General features: G+C 31.8%; 1 protein-coding gene across 6 annotated transcripts in view; it reads right to left on the bottom strand.

Annotated features, from left to right (window-relative positions):
• Positions 1-18,782, bottom strand: part of RARS2 (arginyl-tRNA synthetase 2, mitochondrial) — a 94,325-nt gene that overhangs the window by 45,132 nt on the left and 30,411 nt on the right. For all 6 annotated transcript variants that reach the window (XR_007953585.1, XM_051997375.1, XM_051997373.1 and 3 more), the window contains 4 exons: positions 9,785-9,943; positions 7,688-7,794; positions 3,180-3,275; positions 463-523 (listed from right to left, as the gene is read on the bottom strand). Coding sequence is in view for 5 of the 6 variants with exons in the window: in XM_051997375.1 (XP_051853335.1) it covers positions 463-523; positions 3,180-3,275; positions 7,688-7,794; positions 9,785-9,943 (423 nt within the window). In the remaining variant the exon portion in view is untranslated. The remainder of the gene's footprint in view (positions 1-462; positions 524-3,179; positions 3,276-7,687; positions 7,795-9,784; positions 9,944-18,782) is intronic.

The following is an 18,782-nucleotide window of genomic DNA, read 5'->3' on the forward strand; positions in this document are numbered from 1 at the left end:
CCCACTTTTAATGAATAAAATACAAAATTTTACAAAAGATAGTCTACATTGATACAAAGGACAGAAATACAGTTATCAGCCTATTTTTTTTTTAAAAACTCAATGAAGCCATTCCCTCTCTAAGGGGAGAATGAAAGTATACTTCTAATTAAAAATTCTTGCTGGAGAGTAAAACTATAGTATTACCAGGATAAAATGGCAAAGATAATATATTTGCAATGTTATTTCAAAGTGCAGTAAAATTTCATTTTAATGAGCAAAAGGTATTACTTTTGTAAAGCTTTCTATAAAAATTGCTGTCTAAATATGCTTAGTATTACATTGTTCTTGTAGCAATTTAATACACTAGATACATATTAATCTCTTTTATTGCTCTCCAGAATGCCTCTAGAGGCCCTCCTGCATAATTGATATTTATGAGGAAGGAATTCCAGCTTTCTACTTTTTATTTTGTTTACTTACCACATATATCATTGAATCAAAATTATATTTGTTCATTCGATCAATAGCAGCTGCAAGATCTCTGAAAAATGAAGTAATAAATTAGAAGTTTCTTAAGAATGTCATATGTACCACCATTTGCAAATCTAGTTCCCTTCAAATTTACTATGTAGGGGACTGTTTAAGGAAGGATATTAATTGGAAATATATAAATTATATATATAAAAATAATAAACATATAAATTAAAACAACTCTGAGGTATCACTTCATATCTATCAGATTGGCTAAGATGACAGAAAAAGACAATGATACTAATTCATTATTGGTGGAGTTCTAAACAGATCCAGCCATTCTGGAGAACAATTTATAACTATGTCCAAAGGCCTATCAAATTGTGTGTACCTTTTTATCCAGCAGTGCCTCTATTGGGTCTGTATCTCAAAGAGATCATAAGAGAAAAAAGGACTCACAAGTACAAAAAATATCTGCCATTTTTGCTCTTTTTGTGGTGAGGCAAAGAACTGGAAATTCAGTGGATTCTCATCAATTGGGAAATGGTTGAATAAGTTGTGTATTTGAATATACTGGAATGATGAGCAGGCTGATTTCAGAAAAACCTGGGAAGACTCACATGCTGAATGAAGTGAAAAGAACCAGAAGAACATTATATAAAGTAACAGCAAAACTGTGTGATGATCAATTTTGACAGACTTAGCTCTTCTCAGCAATACAGTGACCCAAGACAGTTTTAACAGACTTGGGATGGAAAATGCCACTCACATCCAGAGAAAGAACTATGGAGATTGAAGGCAGATTGAAGCATACTATTTTTTTTCCTTGTGTTTTTTCCCCTTTGTTCTGATTTTTCTTTGACAAATATGGAAATAGAAACTTATTAGAAATTACCAAAAAAAAAGTGGGTGGGGGAAGGGAAACTATTCATTCAATTACTAAACTACTATTTTGCCAGTATTAACAATGACTTTTAATCTTGTGTCATTAGAAAAAGTAGGCATTCTTAATTGAATATGATTGAATATAAATTTCTTTTGCAAAGACCTCACTTATGATTAACTATATGGAACAAAGTTGATATTCACAATGGACATGAGAAATGAATTCCAAACTGCGAACTTTAAAGAGGTTTTTGGTTAACGTGACATATTCTTAAATCTTTTATTAAAATGGCAGATAATACAGAAGATATTTCAAAAAGAGAGGTAAAGACAAAATAAATAGAAACCTAATAAAAATCAAAAGATAAATGGCATGGGAAAGAAAAGGTATTTTAAATTCACAGAACTTTTTTTTAATTGGTGAAACTTGAGAAATATTTTAAAACTCAATATTTAAACTTTTCAGATTAGTAATCTGAGACCCAGAAAAGTTATACACCTTCCTCAAAATCCTCAGCTAGTAATGGTTGGTAGAGATGAAGCCAGAACCTAGTTTTCTTAACTCCTAGCATAGTGCTTTCCTTGAGATGTAATATGCTGCTTTTCTCATTAGATGTGGCTGCTTCAGTACATATTGAAATCCAACATGACAGAGTAAAGAGAGAAATTGTGATCTTCTACATGTTCTGGGGAAGTCACTTAATCTCTCAGGAATCCCAGCTTAAGATAAATTAGAGGGATGAAATCAACCTGCACTAAGAAAAGGAAGCTCCTGCTTGTGAGGTGCCCACACTGATAAAATATAGGTCTGATCTTAAAAAAAAAAAAATAGCTAATTGAAAATACCAATATCAGATAACCCAATAAGTTTTATTAGCCTCATATACTTTCAACTTTGACAAACATTTTATGCCAAATAAAAATTTGATGTCCTTCAAAAGCTGGCTCCAACATCTTTGAAGACATATGTTTTACAATGCAATCAAAGTGGTCTTCATGCTCTTCCTTACACAATACACTCCCATCTTCTTTTGCGATATATCTAGCTTTTCTATCTTCTAGAATCCTTTTTCCTTTAAGACTTACCTCAAGCCCCATCTTCTACATGAAAAATTTTCTTGTCCTCTCACCCCCTCATCCCTGGAGCCCCCGCTAAAAATTAGTATGTACATATTAACATACATACACAATCTATCTTTATCTATATACATACTTAAGTCCATGTTGTATCCCCAATAGAATGTAAGTTGCCTGAGGGTAGAGACTGTTTCTTTTTGTACCCCAATGCCCAATCTCTGGTACATGGTAGGTGTTTAATAAAACATTTGCTGATTGCTATTAGGATTGCCTTTAGTGCTTAATTTTTGGACACTTATTACTGAAACATGACGTATTTATTATAACTCATAATTTACTGAGACAATGCATAGGGAAATCTGATGTTGTTGAACTACAAAGAATACTTTGACATCCCAGGAGATTTAAGCCAGTATCTTTCACATCAACTACTAAATAAGCTTTTACTAAGCAAACTACTTACAGTATGAAGCATTGTTTAGAGTAAAGGATACAAAGTAAAAAATATATATATTTCCTGCTCTGATGACAATTAACCTTTCCATGAAAAATAATCCTTGATTTTAATGGTAATAAAACATGTCTGTAGAATTTTATATTCTAAGGTAAAAAAAATAACCTATCAGGCTTTTTGCAAATGGCCTGTGAAGTACCTTCTAGTTCTCAGTGTATGTATGAGCCTAGGATTTCACATTATACTACTGACCTAAAAATATGTCAAAACATATATACATCCTGAGACCATTCTTGAAAAAGATACCAACCTGGTTGCATAAAGAGAAGTCCCATCACTTCGCATTACAGTGCAGCTTAAGGAAGGGTCTCCTTTTCCCGAGAGATCTACTATGGCTGTTCCTTTTCTAGAAATGCAAAAAAGGAAAGCACTGAAATAATATATGCAACTATGAAATACAACATATATGGTTTAATAGAATAAAATTAATTGTTTAATAGAATAAAATTCCATTTGCTCTTAGAAATCTGAAAGCCTGTAGAGGTTCTTTCCACCCCCAAATTAAAAATCTTTCTGACATGAAATCCTCAATAATAATCAATTTTAGTTGCAATTATTAAGATACTTCAGATAGTTAATATCTGGGTGACCCTGAATGAGTCTCTTAAGCACTATTTGCCTCATTTTTCTTATCTAAAAGGAATAATAGTAATTACCTCACAGGGTTTTTGTCAGGATCAAATGAGATAATTACTTGGCACACAATAAGTACTATATATTAGCTATTACTCTTATTAACTATTATTTAAAGGAATATTGTGCTGTAAGGAATAAATATGAAATTGTGAAGGACTTATGTGGACTTACACGAAATAATGTACAATGCGGAAAATAAGACCAGATGACTATAAACAATGACTACAATGTAATCAAGTCAATTCTGAGAAACAATAAGACTGTGATCAGTTAGTACCATATTACTGAAGGTGAAAGACAAAGCCTTTCTATTAATGATAAATAAACTAGCTTTCAGAGAATGTATTTTGTAAGGTGATTTGGCTATTTGTCACCAAATGTCTGTTGTAAAGTCAAAACAAAATCAACAAATTTAACTTTTTTTAAGAAAACATACTGTTCTTAAAATTTCCCATTTGTCTAATATAGCAACCAAATTTTGTAAGAAAGATAATGTACAAGGCAAAATAATTCAATTTTTCCAATGATTATAATATCTAACAATCAATACTGTACTGATTTTCATCATTACTCCAAAGTATTAACAAATGTTAAAGTACTAACTAAAACCAGTAAACCCATTGACAAGTATTTAATAAATGCTTGTTATAAGTTACAGTACTAGAGAATGGAAATAAAAACACAGAATGCACACCAGTTCTTAGTGAGCTTACAATCTATTAGGGGGGAAAATACATGCATATAGGCATATTCAATGTATATTTTTCTTAATGGTAATAGGGAGAGATATTAATGGAGAGGATCAGGGAAGATAATATAGAAAGTATTGTTTGAGCTTAGCTTTGAAACTATGTATGTTAAGAAGCAAAAATGAGGACATTGCATGCAAAGGCACGGAGATGTGAAACATGAGCATTAAAGTCAATTTTGCTAGATTGTAGTATCCATAATGGAGGAGTATAGATAGTAAGACAAGTTGGGCCCAGGTTGTTAAGGATTTTAAATGTTGAACAAAAAATTTGTTCTTGATCCTAGAGGTATAAGGAGCCACTAGAGTTAACTGAGGATGGGACTGACATGCTTAATGACTTCTTTACACATTAATTCACTTCGATTATGTACTGCTAAAATTAACTTATATAATATTAAAATAATAATATATAATAATATATTATTATTTTAATATTATTATGTATTATAAAAATATAATAAAACCAAAATAATATAATAAGTATATACATACATATATGTGTGTGTGTATTCATTCCATTTTTCCATTTTTAAAGATGAGGAAACCAAAGTTCATACAGATTAAGGGCTTTGTCTCCAAATACAAATAGAAAATGGTAGTTTGGATTAGGGGGAAAAAGATCTTCTAATACTAAGTCTAGATCTCTTTCCAGTCAGTCAATAAGCATTTTTCAAGCTCCTTCTAGATGCTATGCACAGTACTAAGTGCTAGAAATACAAAGAAATATGAAAGACAGTTCTTGCCCTCAAGGAGTTCATAATCTAAAGGGAGAAACAAAATACATGTAAACATGTAAACAAACAAATACATGTTAACAAGTTACAAACAGGAAAAATAGGAAATAATTTACAAAAAGAAGGCACTAGAATTAAGAGGAATTAAGAAAGCTTCCTGTAGAAAGTAGGCTATTAATTGGACAGGAAAATCAGTTGGAAGATGAGGAAAGTGTTCTAGGAATAAGGAATAGCCAAAAAAAAAAAAAAAAAAAAATCTGAAGCTAGGGAGAATACTTTTTCTAGGAACAGTAAAGAGATTAGCATCAATGAATCAAAGAGTATTTAGGGATAAAGAATGTAAAACAGGAGAATGGAAAGTTTGGGGAAAGGGGAGTGGGTACAGAGGGTTTTAAGTCTTGAAGGGCTTTGGATGTAAGAGGGCTTTGAATCTGATGCTGGAGGTAATAAGGAGTCAGTGGAACTGATTGAATATGTTTCTACCTAATATAGCAAACTAAGCTATTTATAGCAATGATATATTATTATTTGTAATTTGTTAACATTCACAATTTAATAATGGCATCCAAATAATGTTTTACTTTTTACAGAATAATGTGTAATGCTTTATAATTTACAGAGCATTTTAAAATATATTAGTACAACTGATTCTTATAACAACCTTATGAAATAGTTATTAGAATCACTCAGAAGAATATCAAGAAGCAATTTTTAAATACTTACTATATTCTATATGCTAAACTCTGGTAATAAAAAAGCAAAAACATGGGTCCTGCAGTCAGAAAGCTCACAGTCCAATGGGGAGGTCAGATTATAAATAATTATGTATATACAAGACACTCACACCCACACCCCAAAATATAAATGGAAGTTAAGTTCAAGGTAGATAAGTAAAGCAGTAGATATAGTGCTGGAGTCAGGAATACTTGAGTTCAAAGTACTTACACTAGGCAGACCACCTATCCTATGCCTCAGTTTCCTCCTCTGTAATAGCAGCATCTACTTCCATGGGACATTGTAACAAATGAGATAATTTTATAAAGTATTTTAGCAGAGGGCCTGGCACATAAGAGATGCTATATAAATGCTTATTTTTTTTCTCTGTAGCATCACTATCCTATCACCTTCTCCAATTATATCTAATATCCAAATGCCCGGGGCCCTTTTCTCTTATGTTTTATTCATTTTATCTTAGTGACATGATCAGTTTCCCTAGGTTTAATTTTGATCTCTATTCCTAGATCTCTATTGAGCCTCAGTCTTTTCTGTGCTCCAGTCCAGCATCATTAATCATCTCCTAGACATTTAGAAATGCATGTCCCCTAAGGCATCTTAAATTCAGCATATCTATAGCAATATTCATCTTCTGAACTTGTTTTTATTATTGCTAGGGATATGAACAACTTTCTAGTCTCTCAGGCTTTTAAGGTTAGGGTCATCTTTGACCCCCTGCACTCCCTCAACCTACATGTCCTACATATCAGTTGCCAAATCTTGCCCAATTTACCTCCAGAATATTTTTCCCCTACAAGCTCTTTTCTTCCATCAATTCTCCAAGTAGGCCATCATCCCAGTTTGGATTCTTATCTTTGTCCCAGATTCTTAACTCAACAAACTCCTAATTAGTGTCCTGCCTCAAATTTCTTTCTTCTCCAATCCATGCTACAAAAAAACTGCTGAGTGATATTTCTAAAGTACATCTCTCATCATGTTATAGCCTTCACTGTACCTGAGGGTAAAACAGTCATTATCAACTAAAAAGGAATAAAATAAAGTTCTCTAAAATAGACAGTTTGACTTGGGCTACCCATTATCTCTATAATCAAATACAAATATTTTTGAGTTTAATTTAAAATTCTTCACAATCTGGCTCCAACCTACCCCTCAAGACTATTATAAGTTTTTTACTTCATATAAGATTGTTTACTGTCCTTCATGCAATCTATGTTGTGATCAAACTAAACAATTACTAAGTGTGTAATAATAGGAATGTCACTTAACTATGTAAGCTTCACTTTTTAAAAAAAATTTTTCTTTTGAAAAAAATTTCTTTACATTATCCCTTGCACTCACTTCTGTTCCGACTTTTTCCCTCCCTACTCCACCCCTTACCCCAGATGGCAAGCAATCCTATACATGTTAAATATGTCACAGTATATCCTAGATACAATATATGTGTGCAGAACCAAACAGTTCTCTTGTTGCACAGGAAGAATGGGATTCAGAAGGTAAAAATAACCCGGGAAGAAAAACAAAAGTGCAAACAGTTTACATTCATTTCCCAGTGTTCTTTCTTTGGGTACAGCTGGTAAGCCTCACTTTTTTAGCTGTAAAAGGGGAATAACAATTCCTAGCCCACAGAGCTGTTGTGAAATTCTAATGAAACAGTATTTATGTAATGTATTTTATGTTAGCTATTTTTATTTTCGCAATTTATCCTCCATGCCTCTTATCTACTCCTCTCAGAATTCTTAGGAATAACATCTACTTTTTTTTTTATTGGTTTATTTTATATATATATATATGTATATGTTTGAAATCACTGAAAAATCCAAGGTACTTTATGACCAAAAGAATACATACATTTTAAAGTATATTATATGATGAGCAAAAAAAAAAAAAAAAAATTGATCATACTTTGTTCTCTGTAGGAGTCCTTTCTTGTCCAACAACTGTAAGACTTCCCGGGATTTCTCTCGATAAAATGATTCTCCTGAATAATCATCAAAATGCACTCCTAGTCTCTATAAAGTTCCAGAAACAAAAAATCAGGGTAGAAGATAAATTTTACTTTTTTTAAGATAGAGACTGAGTTGACCTACTGCCCCATAAAAAGACAAATGAAGAAAATTTGATTTACATTTAAACAAAGCTAAAAATCAATCTGATCCTCTAATCTACCAAAGAAAAGAAAAATGATTCTATATTGCTATGTCAAGAATGCCACAGAAGTAGTAGATTCACATTCTGGAAAAAAATAAGAATCAAATGTTTCCCTTAAGAACAATTTATCTTATTAGCCAATGTATTGGAGGTCTGATAATGGAAAACTTTTTTTTTTTTAATTATAGCTTTTTATTTACAAGATATATGCATGGGTAATTTTTCTTTTCTTTTTTTTTTCCTAAGGCAATTGGGGTTAAGTGACTTGCCCAGGGTCACACAGCTAGGAAATCTTAAGTGTCTGAGGTCACATTTGAACTCAGGTCCTCCTGACTTCAGGGCTGGTCCTCTATCCACTGCGCCACCTAGCTGCCCCACGTGGGTAATTTTTCAACATTGACAATTGCAAAACCTTTTATTCCAGTTTTTCCCCTTCTTTCCCCACCCTCTCCCCCAGATGGCAGGTAGACCAATACATGTTAAATATGTTAAAGTATGTTAAATACAATATATGTATACATGCCCATACAGTTATTTTGCTGCACAAGAAGAATCAGACTTTGAAATAACATACAATTAACCTGTGAAGGAAATAAAAAATGCAATAGGACAAAAACGGATTGGAAATACTACGTAGTGGTTCACACTCATTTCCCACAGTTTTTTTGCTGGGTGTAGCTGGTTCTATTCATTATTGAACAAATGCAATTGATTTGGTTCATCTCATTGTTGAAGAGGGTCACGTCCATCAGAATTGATCATCATATAGTATTGTTATTGAAATATATGAGGATCTTCTGATCCTGCTCATTTCACTCAGTATCAGTTCATGTAAGTCTCTCCAAGTCTTTCTGAAATCATCCTGCTGGTCATTTCTTACAGAACAATAAGATTCCATAACATTCATATACCACAATTCAGCCATTCTCCAATTGATGGGCATCCATTCAGTTTTTAGTTTCTGGCCACTACAAAGAGGGCTGCCACAAACATCTGTGCACGAACAGGTCCCTTTCCCTTCTTTAGTATCTCTTTGGGATATAAGCCCAGTAGTAACACTGCTGGATCAAAGGGTATGCACAGTTTATAACTTTTTGAGCATAGTTCCAAATCGCTCTCCAGAATGGCTGGATGTATTTACAATTCCATCAACAATGTATCGGTGTCCCGATTTTCCCACATCCCCTCCAACATTCAGCAGATAATGGGAAACTTTAAGCAGTTATTCCTCTCTACACAAATGGATGATCAATTGAAATGTGATAGTTAAGAAAGTTAAAAACGACATACAACAAAGGTCAATGATGTTTTTGTTAACTGAAACGTATAGGGACATTTTGTCTTTTCTTTGAAGCATTCTATTCTTAAATATTTCTTAAATGTATTAAGTCCTGGCTTTAAGTAATTCCATGAAACACTATATGTATACAGATATAGTAACCATGCAAACAAAATGGAATGAACCCATTTAATAATCTGCATGGTTCGAGAAAAAAAATTTTCAAAATTCAACTCTTGGAGCCCTGTCTGATAAGAAAGTGGTTATGTTTGTAAGTATCAGAAGCGACTCCAAGAGGGAGAAAGGAAGAAAAAAGTGAGAGAAAGAAAAGGGGAAGAGAAAGAAAGGAAAGAAAAAAGGAAGATGGGGAACAAAAGGATAAGAGAGAAGAAGCTTAATTACAGGACAACAGGAAAGGGATTTTTCAAATTGCTCAAGTTTTAATCAATGTCACTCAAAGTCATCTAATAGTAACAAGTAACTCAAGGAAGTGCTTAGATTATGGTTTACATAAATGCAGTGGCTCCATTTCATGATGTTTCATACTACTGTCAGGAGTGGACTCCACATACCTTGTAAATCTGGACATATTCTTTAATGCTCAAGTCCCGAAATTTTTGCCACAATGAAAGTGCTTGCTTGTCACCTTCTTCCAGTCGATGAAAGAATTCACGTGCTGATTTTTCCACATTTTCATCATCTGTTGCTTCCTTATTAACTTGTACATAAACCTAAAAACAAAATGGCAGAAAGAAAAGAACACTGATGAATTTCTAAAGTAATAATCAAAGATCATATGGAAGTTCGTTAGGTGACACAGATAAGCAGGATAGTATAGCAACTCTCTGAGAAAATCTTTTTCTATTCTTTTTTATATATGGAAAGGTCTGTGTTCATTAATGTTGGTCAAATACATGATAATAAAAAAGAAAATGAAAAAACAATAGATTACTGTGAATTCTAACAAAGAAAACAGCAACAAAAACCAGAGACAGAAAACAAATCACCTATTACATAAGAATGTTCACTTAAATACAATTGTATTGCTTAAACTAAACTAGTACTGCCTTTTTTCTCCCCCCCTAAAATGTCAAGTTAATTTTTCTGCCAATACTCTGGGGAAAAGGTAAGCTTAGAGAAAAGAAGGCAAGTTACTATTTTTATAGAAATCTTGATTGACTAAAAGGAAGATCTTTTGACTTTAAGGTTAATAAAAATATCAAAACGAACTATTAGGAAACAGCATGGTACCTCACTTCCTGGACATAGCAAGAGGAAAAAAAAGTTTTATAGGATTTAGTCATTCAGTGACCTAATTGACTCTGTCTGATTAAAAGTGAATAATGAAGTATACACATTCACACAAAACCAATATAAAGATTTAGCTTTTGTCAATGTCTATTTATTATAAAGCAATATGTAAAAAAAAAAATTTCTTGTAGGTGGAACTGTGAAGAAGGAGTAACCTGGAGAAACAGCAATTAAAAAAAGAGAAAAAATGTTAATCAAGCATTTTTTAAAAATGCACAAAATGGAACAGAAGATAATTCAGTAAAAGACACAGACAAGTAGGACAGCTTTGAAACTAGAGTACTGAATATGTGATACAGTTCACCCCCCCACCTCCATCACAAATGACTACTTTTCTTTAAAGTCAAAATTAAACACTATCTTGCTTCTTTCTACTTATATATGCCAACATTTTATCTCCTATATCCATACTTCTACATTGACCATCTCATATGCTTAGAAAGCAGTCCTTTTCTTTCTCTATTTCACAGAGTCTCTTTCCTTAAGATGCTGTTCAAATTCTATATTCTGCATGAAGCCTTTTCTGATCTGTATGCCCTGCTCCCAATTGTAAATGCCCTCCCTATCTTTTATAAAACTACTTTGTATATATATTTACATTTAGACTAATGATGTATATATTTTTATGTTCTAAAGGATAAAAGTACACATAAAGTCTTTTTGAGAGGGAATTATTTTACTCATTGTAGTTACATCAATCAACAAGCAATTAAAGCACTTAATATGTAAAGAATCCATATCAAAAAATGCACAGAATATATTTAAAATAATCTCAGAGGGATTCAGTATTAAGAAGGAAGAAAAGAATTATTAAACACTATGTACCAGGCACTGAGCTAAGTGCTTTACAAATATCTCATTTGATTCTAACTACCTTGGGTGGTAGTACTATTATGATCCTTATTTTATAACTGAAACTAAGGCAGACAGCAGTTACATGATTTGCTCAGGATTACACAGTTAATAAAGTGTTGAATTCAGTGTTCTATCCATTAGGTTACCTAACTGCCTCAAAAGGCTTCTTACAGTAGGTAGAATTCTAGCTGGGAACTGAAGGAAGTCAAGAAGGCTAGAGGTAGAGTTGAAGAGGGAGAATTTTAGGGACAGCCAGTGAGAATTTTAGAGCATTTAGAGTATCACCAGCACTCAGCATAATTCCTGGCATCTAACAGTAAGCACTTAATAATATTTGTTGATTCATCAGTGGTGATTCTTTTTGCTTCAGGTATAGAACTTTGCTTATAACTCTATTATATAACTTAATAATGATTATGACATAACTTCAATTATTTATATTATGTTATGCTCTTACTATAAAAAAAATCTATGAGAACAAAAGAAATACATTATCCAAATTTTGTATCTTAGCCAATGCCTATCATTATATAAATATTACTTTACTAATGAAAAATAAAAGGGTAGAAATGTAGGTAAGCTGTAGATTTCTTGATTCCTGACGTATCCATCTTCCTACTGCTAATAATGGAGTGTTATTTGTACACTGTATACCTCTCATACATAATGCTTTAAACATGCCATATTTAGATTTACAAATATGCCAGCACACACACACATACACACAAAATTCCTCTCAAATTTCAGAACTATCAAAAGATGCTGGAAATATATTTTTGAAGCTCTAATGCAAGATTCTTTAAATTGTCTTGACTAGATAACTATAAATCTATTAATTTAGCATGCCTAAAGATATCAGAGGATATAGTCTTAGAATATAAAAAATGACAATTCCTCTAGACTAATTTCTGGATAAAAATATCCCACACCTCCTTTTTTCCACTTTCTAAAAATCTCCCAAATCTTTCCCAAAACCATTATAATAAAATTAAAGAATTTTGGTATTTGTTTAAACAGCAGATTATGTAAAATTAAATGACACATTAACCAGCACAAAAGGCCAGCCTAATAGACATTTACCAAATTGTCTACAACATTTAAAAATGTGAGGACAATAACATTTATCTTGATTTGGGAGAAAAATATTCTTGCTTCATGAAATAGATTTAAGAAGCTGTAGCTCTAAAATAAAAAACATAGGTTTTTAAATTTATACTTGACACAAGTCCTTTTCTTGAATAAAATCTACTTTGAAGGTACCTTTTTTTAGGAGGTACATCTAAAAACAAAGGAAATACAAATGAAGTTATTAAATTATAAGTCCGATATTGAAACCGATATGGTTTAATAAGAGTACAAATTTTCTTTAAACCAACTATAGTTCTTTTATTCCTTCTTCAAAAGAATGCATCTACCATTTAAGCAAAATAGAAATAAAACTATCACAGTCATTTTTAGATAATCTGATATCTAAAGTACAAAGGCCCAAGTAAGCTAAAACAATGGTTAATCTTAAAACAACAACAACAACAACAACAACAACAACAACTTACAAAATTCTGGAATGCCATCAGACATCCAGACTCAAACTTGTTTTGCCTGGCCTTAAGTCCTTTTCATCTCACTCATTCAATGAGTAGCTGCTGGAAGAAGAATATGGCACATTTATTCAAGTATAGGCTGCAACTCTAAAGGGAAACATCTTTGGTAGCAGAACTAGAAAAACCATCTATTTATTGATGATACCATTATAGAGAAAAACAATTTTTACAGACATCAGAACTCTGATCAATGCAATGATAAACTACGGGTGCAAAAGAACGAAAATTAAACACATCTGAGAGATGAAAAGCTCTAGGTTATAATCAAGGTTAGATGTGAGACAATGTACTATTTGTGAAAGGAATACAATAGCCAATGTGAAAGCATGATTTCATATTGAAAAATTTAAAAATATGGGTCAATATGTTCTAAGCTCAATATTAAATTGTATAAAACAAGGGACTACTCCAAAGGCAAATACTACTTATTAAAAAAAATTTTTTTTAAGTGAAATGAAGAAAATCAGATATTCCCTAGAAAAGTATTAAAGTATTAGATGGAATACTTGGATTAGTCTGTAGACTAGAGTTTGTCTTAGGCTCCCCTTTCTTCTGAATAGTTGAAATGACTACTTGGCCTCCTAACACAGTCTCTCTCATGTCATACTGCTGCAAAAATGAATATTCCCATCGCCCAGGTCTGACCATGTTCAATGACCTAGCTAAAGAAACAGCAGTGACTTCCCACTGGTTCCATCCTGTCATTTCAGGATCATTAAAAACACTTCCCCTTAATTCACAGTTCCTTTATTAAACATTTCATGCCCACTCCCTTGTCTTTGTATAAGCTGTCCCCAAGCTTGGAAGGAACTCTATTTTTGCTTCTTCCTTTTAGAATCCCTACTAGCTACCTTCAAAGTTGACCTCAAGTCCTATCTCCTTACATCTTTTTTGACCTGTCCGAATCATTAGCATTCTCCCTTGGAAATTACTTTGTATCTACATTAGTTTCTTACAGGTATAGTTGCTCTTCTGATATACTATATGCTCTCTGAAAGACTACATAGTCCATGGTACATGGATTTACTAGTCTACATTTACACAAGCCATACTTTGTGTGGCTATTCTTTTTGCATCAATAATATAGCAACTCTCATCCTCACTGTGGGTGTCCCCCAAAACTTCTCTCCTAGGTCCTCTCCTCTTTTACTTTATATTCCCTCAGTAACTTATTCAGCTTCCAGACTCAATTATTTGTCTGATGACTGTGAAATCTATACATTCAAGTTTGATTTTCTAAGTTTTAGTTTAGTTTAGTTTGTTATTAACAACCTTCTGGACATTTCATACTCAAATGGTCAGAAAACTACCTTATCATCTTTCTCCAAAAAATCCCAATCCCCTTTCTAGATTTCTCTATTTTGCCACAGACACATTCCTCCAGTCTCCTGCTACTTTTCACTTAATTGCTTCCGATTTATTCACCTCTATTATATATATATTTATTTATGAATTTGTTGCCTTCCTCTATGAGGATTCCAATGAACTATTTGACAACCATTCTCTTTAATCTCTTTCAATTAAATATTTACCTATTACTTATTCTTAAAATACATTCACCCTTTATTTTTGTATTCGATTTTAAAAAGCCTATCTAATATGTAACAGGGAACTGGCAAGATGACATTCATATTTCAAGTAATCTAATTATCAATTTTTAAAGTATTTATGTCTCTACCAAACATACTACTGTAAATAAGTTAGCTCAGCTAGTTCCCTAAAATAAATCACAAAACAGGAAATTGTCATATTTGTAGAGTCTAAGTTGTATTTCTTAATTAAAACTCTTCTCTATATGATTATTCTTTGTACAATGTTAATAATATAATGCATTCATTAATTTATTTGAACCTTCTGCTTTTTATAGTTCTGTAGCCATATTAATATTATTTGAAATTATAAATTCAAGGAAAACCATAAAACTCTCATGCTATAGCACCAAAAGTACTTAATGTTTCTGATGAATATTCTGTACCCAATAGCCAGAAAGAAAAAAAGTTTTGAAATAAATACCTTTCCTTCAATGACAATGAAGAGTGATCTTGGAGTAAGAGAATTAGTAAAGCTAAAGACCCAACTATATTTATAAGGTCAATTTACAAATAGAGAAATATTATTACCTGTTGGGAGATCTATTCAGAATTAGAAAACTTTTCATTTTTTGGTCTTTCTTTACAGAACCAAGATCAAGAAATTCTTTATGCCTCATTTCGTTAATAAAATAAAATATAATATATATAATCTTCAAATTGGTTAAGATAATAAAGAATAGTGATAGCCAATGTTAGAAGGGTTGTAAAATGGTACGTGGGTTGGTGGAGCTTTTGAAAGACGTTTGGAAATATGTAAATAAAATAATATCTATATTCTAAATCAAGAGACTCCATACCTGGGCTTATGTCCTGAGAATTCAATTGATAAGGAAAAAGTGCCAATAGACGACAAAATATTTATTGCAGCATTTTTTGTGTTAAAAAAGAATCAGAAACAAGGGAAATTGTTCATTGATTAGGCAATGGCTAAAGAAATGGTAGTACATGAATGTAATGGGATAATTACATATGTGATTAAAACTGGGAAATACAGAAAGGACTCTACATGAACTAATACAAACTGAAGTGCCTTCTCTGCCCAGCATTTACACAATTACTTTGTGAAAGTACAGTCCAGTTAGGCCACTATGATAATATAGTAAACAGACAATATCAAAAAAAATTGTTTTTTAAAAAATAGCACTTACCCCACAAAGTTATGAGGATCAAATGATTTAACATGTGTAAAACCTAAAGTACCATGTTAAAAATATGTTCTATTTAGTGAAATGAAAGGCCTTTATGCTGGTTCTGAAATCTTATAGGCCATGTTATACCACATATACTTTTACTGTACGACTTGGTTTTTTTCCAAGGGTATTTATATGACTCAAGTTATCTAAAACTATGTAAGATGTCATTGTATAATGGGTTTCTTTTTTAAATCAAGTAAATTTCCTCTGTAGCATGAAAATTCTGCTTTTTTCTTTTAACATTTTTTAAAAATTTAATTTTAACTTTTAACATTTAAAACATTTTAACATTAACAAAAAAATTAAATTTTTTCTTTTAACATCTCACTAATCCAAGACATAAAATCAAATAAGTATACAAACAACATTAAAATCATGAAATCAACCTTTTTAGGTTCAAAACAAAGTAGAATTAAATATATAATATAAGTTTACTACCAAAACAGAGAAAGTGCCTAAGGCTATAACAAGTGTTTTTCCTTTAATTTTCAGTACAAATTCTGATTAGGCAAAATATTTATTTAGTCCAACTACTTATCAGTCAATTCAAGAAAAAGAATCATTTCAAAACTATTTCTCTATTTCATACTAGAAATAAATTTACATATATATGCAAATGAAAAAATATATATATGTATTTCAAATACTAAGAAATTAATTTAAAAGGCAACCAATATAAAATCCTAAGATATACTCAAAATAACCCCAAAGACAGATTCCATAAGAAGCATTCCAACCAATTGATAATCTTCAACCAAAATATGGTTTCCCAAAGAAATACTTTTTTACTATTCTGCTGAGAAATATTACTTTATAAAAAAATTAGACTATAAAAACAGAGAAAAATTAAAAATATAGTTGGGGAATGTACAAAAATAGGGCAATAATACAGGGTAAAAAACATTGCAAAAAATACTATTTCAACAGAATAAAAATTTAAGATTATTTATTTTGTTGTTGTTCAGTCATTTCAGTAATGTATCACTCTTTGTGACCCCATTTGGGATATTCTTGTAAATTGGAATGGTTTGCCATTTCCTTCTCTAGCTAGTTTTACAGATGAGGAACTGAAGCAAAGTAGGGTTTGCCTTTGCTAGATTGGTTTGAAGCAAACAGACTTAAGTGACTTACCTAAGGCTTAAGACCAGATTTGAACTCACAAAGATAAGCCTTTCAGGAATCTCACTGTGCCACCTAGCTCTGCCTAACATCTTTTTTCTAAAAAGAACCTAAACTGATGAGTTATTAATCCCAATAGAATTTCCAGAAAATTTTTTAGACCACCATAAAAATCCTAATTAGATTTAAGTCCAACTAGCAGCAGTCATACTATGCAGGGATTGGAATCAGGAACACTCATCTTCCTGAGTTCAAATTTGGCCTTAGACATTACATGGATCACTTAACTCTGTCTGCCTTAGTTTCCTCATCTTTAAAATGAGTTGGAGAACAAAATGGCAAACTCCAGTATCTTTGCCAAAAAACAAACAAACAAACAAAAAAAAACCAAAACAAAACAAAACAAAAAACCAAAACAAAATAAAAAACAAAACCCCTAAAAAACAACCCCCAAATGGACTCATGAAAAGTTGGAAGTGACTGAAACAACTGAACAACAACAAACAGCACTCATGATGCCCAAGTATGGAATGTGCCAAAATGGTGAATCTGACTTTTGTAACTTTCCCCCTTTGGTTTGTTATTATCATTTTGTTATTCATTTCCCTTATATGGCTTAATAAAATATTTTTTAATATCTGTGAAATAAAAGCTGAGTGGTCTTTTTATGAAACATTCTAAGATAAGATTCATATTTTCATTTGCAGATCAAGTAGACTGCTATGTAATCCCATTTCAAGAGAAAATGTAGTAATAGCTAGGTATAAATCATGAAGAATCATATGCCAATTTTAAAAATCTAGAAATTCAGAGGGGAAGAAAAGGGTAGATGTAGAATCATACCATACTATTGTGACCGACATATAAAAGTTAGAAGAAATGAAGCTATTATAAGTTTTATTAAAGGAATCATTTTTAATTTTTTAAAAGACCAATTAATTTATCTTTGTAGGTAATTTATAGATAAAAATATCTGGGATCAATTTATAGATGAAAACATCACTGGATCAATTTCCAAGGAAATATGACATTTACTTCTTCCCAAATAAATGTTATATTACCCAAAGAATGGTGATAAGCAATTATCACATGTAGGGCTATTTGAATTAAATAAACTGGGGCAACAAAATATGATTCAAAGGCAATGGTATGACTAAATGAACTAACATGAAAATATGAGATGGGAGTATGAGCTAATATATAATTCAATCACTATATTTAGCACGATCCAAGTCTTATTAGTGTTATATGTCCAGTTATGGGTCCCACTAAAATTGTACATAATATGAAAGGGACCAAAATGATGAAAAAAAGTCATTGTGAAATAAATCATATGAAGGAAAAAATAAATGTGAATTTCATCTATTTTGTTTTGGTTACTTATTGGATGGTCCCAAAATTAATTTCTAAAATCCTGAGTACTCTCAACTTTACAGCTATCCTTTCTTCAACCATGTTATCAGTGTTGAGTGAGGCCCTGCTGCCAGGACAAAAGGACAAAGTATTCTGCAGCATGACACAGGTTCTCTCCTGACAAAGCACAGGGAAAGCCCTTCTATGAAGACTAGAAATCAGGGAAAAATGTCTTTCTGGGACTACATCCTAGCTCCTTGAGTGGATCTCACATTCCTACAGGGTCAAATGAAAAGTCTTTGTGAGCATTAACTAATTATATGAAAATCTGAAAACAATATGGAGGCAACAATTCATTTGACTTAAAGTATATATGTAAAGCAATCTACCAACTGGCAAACAATTATTTTAAACAGAAAATTGGTTCTGTAAAGAATTAACATAAAAATTTAATAACCTGAAGACTGCCATTTTAAGTGATGAGTCTGCTCTGTAATTCTATTCTATAAAAATTCCACAAGCAGCAGCAAGAGGATGAACCCAGAT

This window comes from Antechinus flavipes, chromosome 4 (assembly GCF_016432865.1).
Source record: "Antechinus flavipes isolate AdamAnt ecotype Samford, QLD, Australia chromosome 4, AdamAnt_v2, whole genome shotgun sequence".
NCBI lineage: Eukaryota > Metazoa > Chordata > Mammalia > Dasyuromorphia > Dasyuridae > Antechinus > Antechinus flavipes.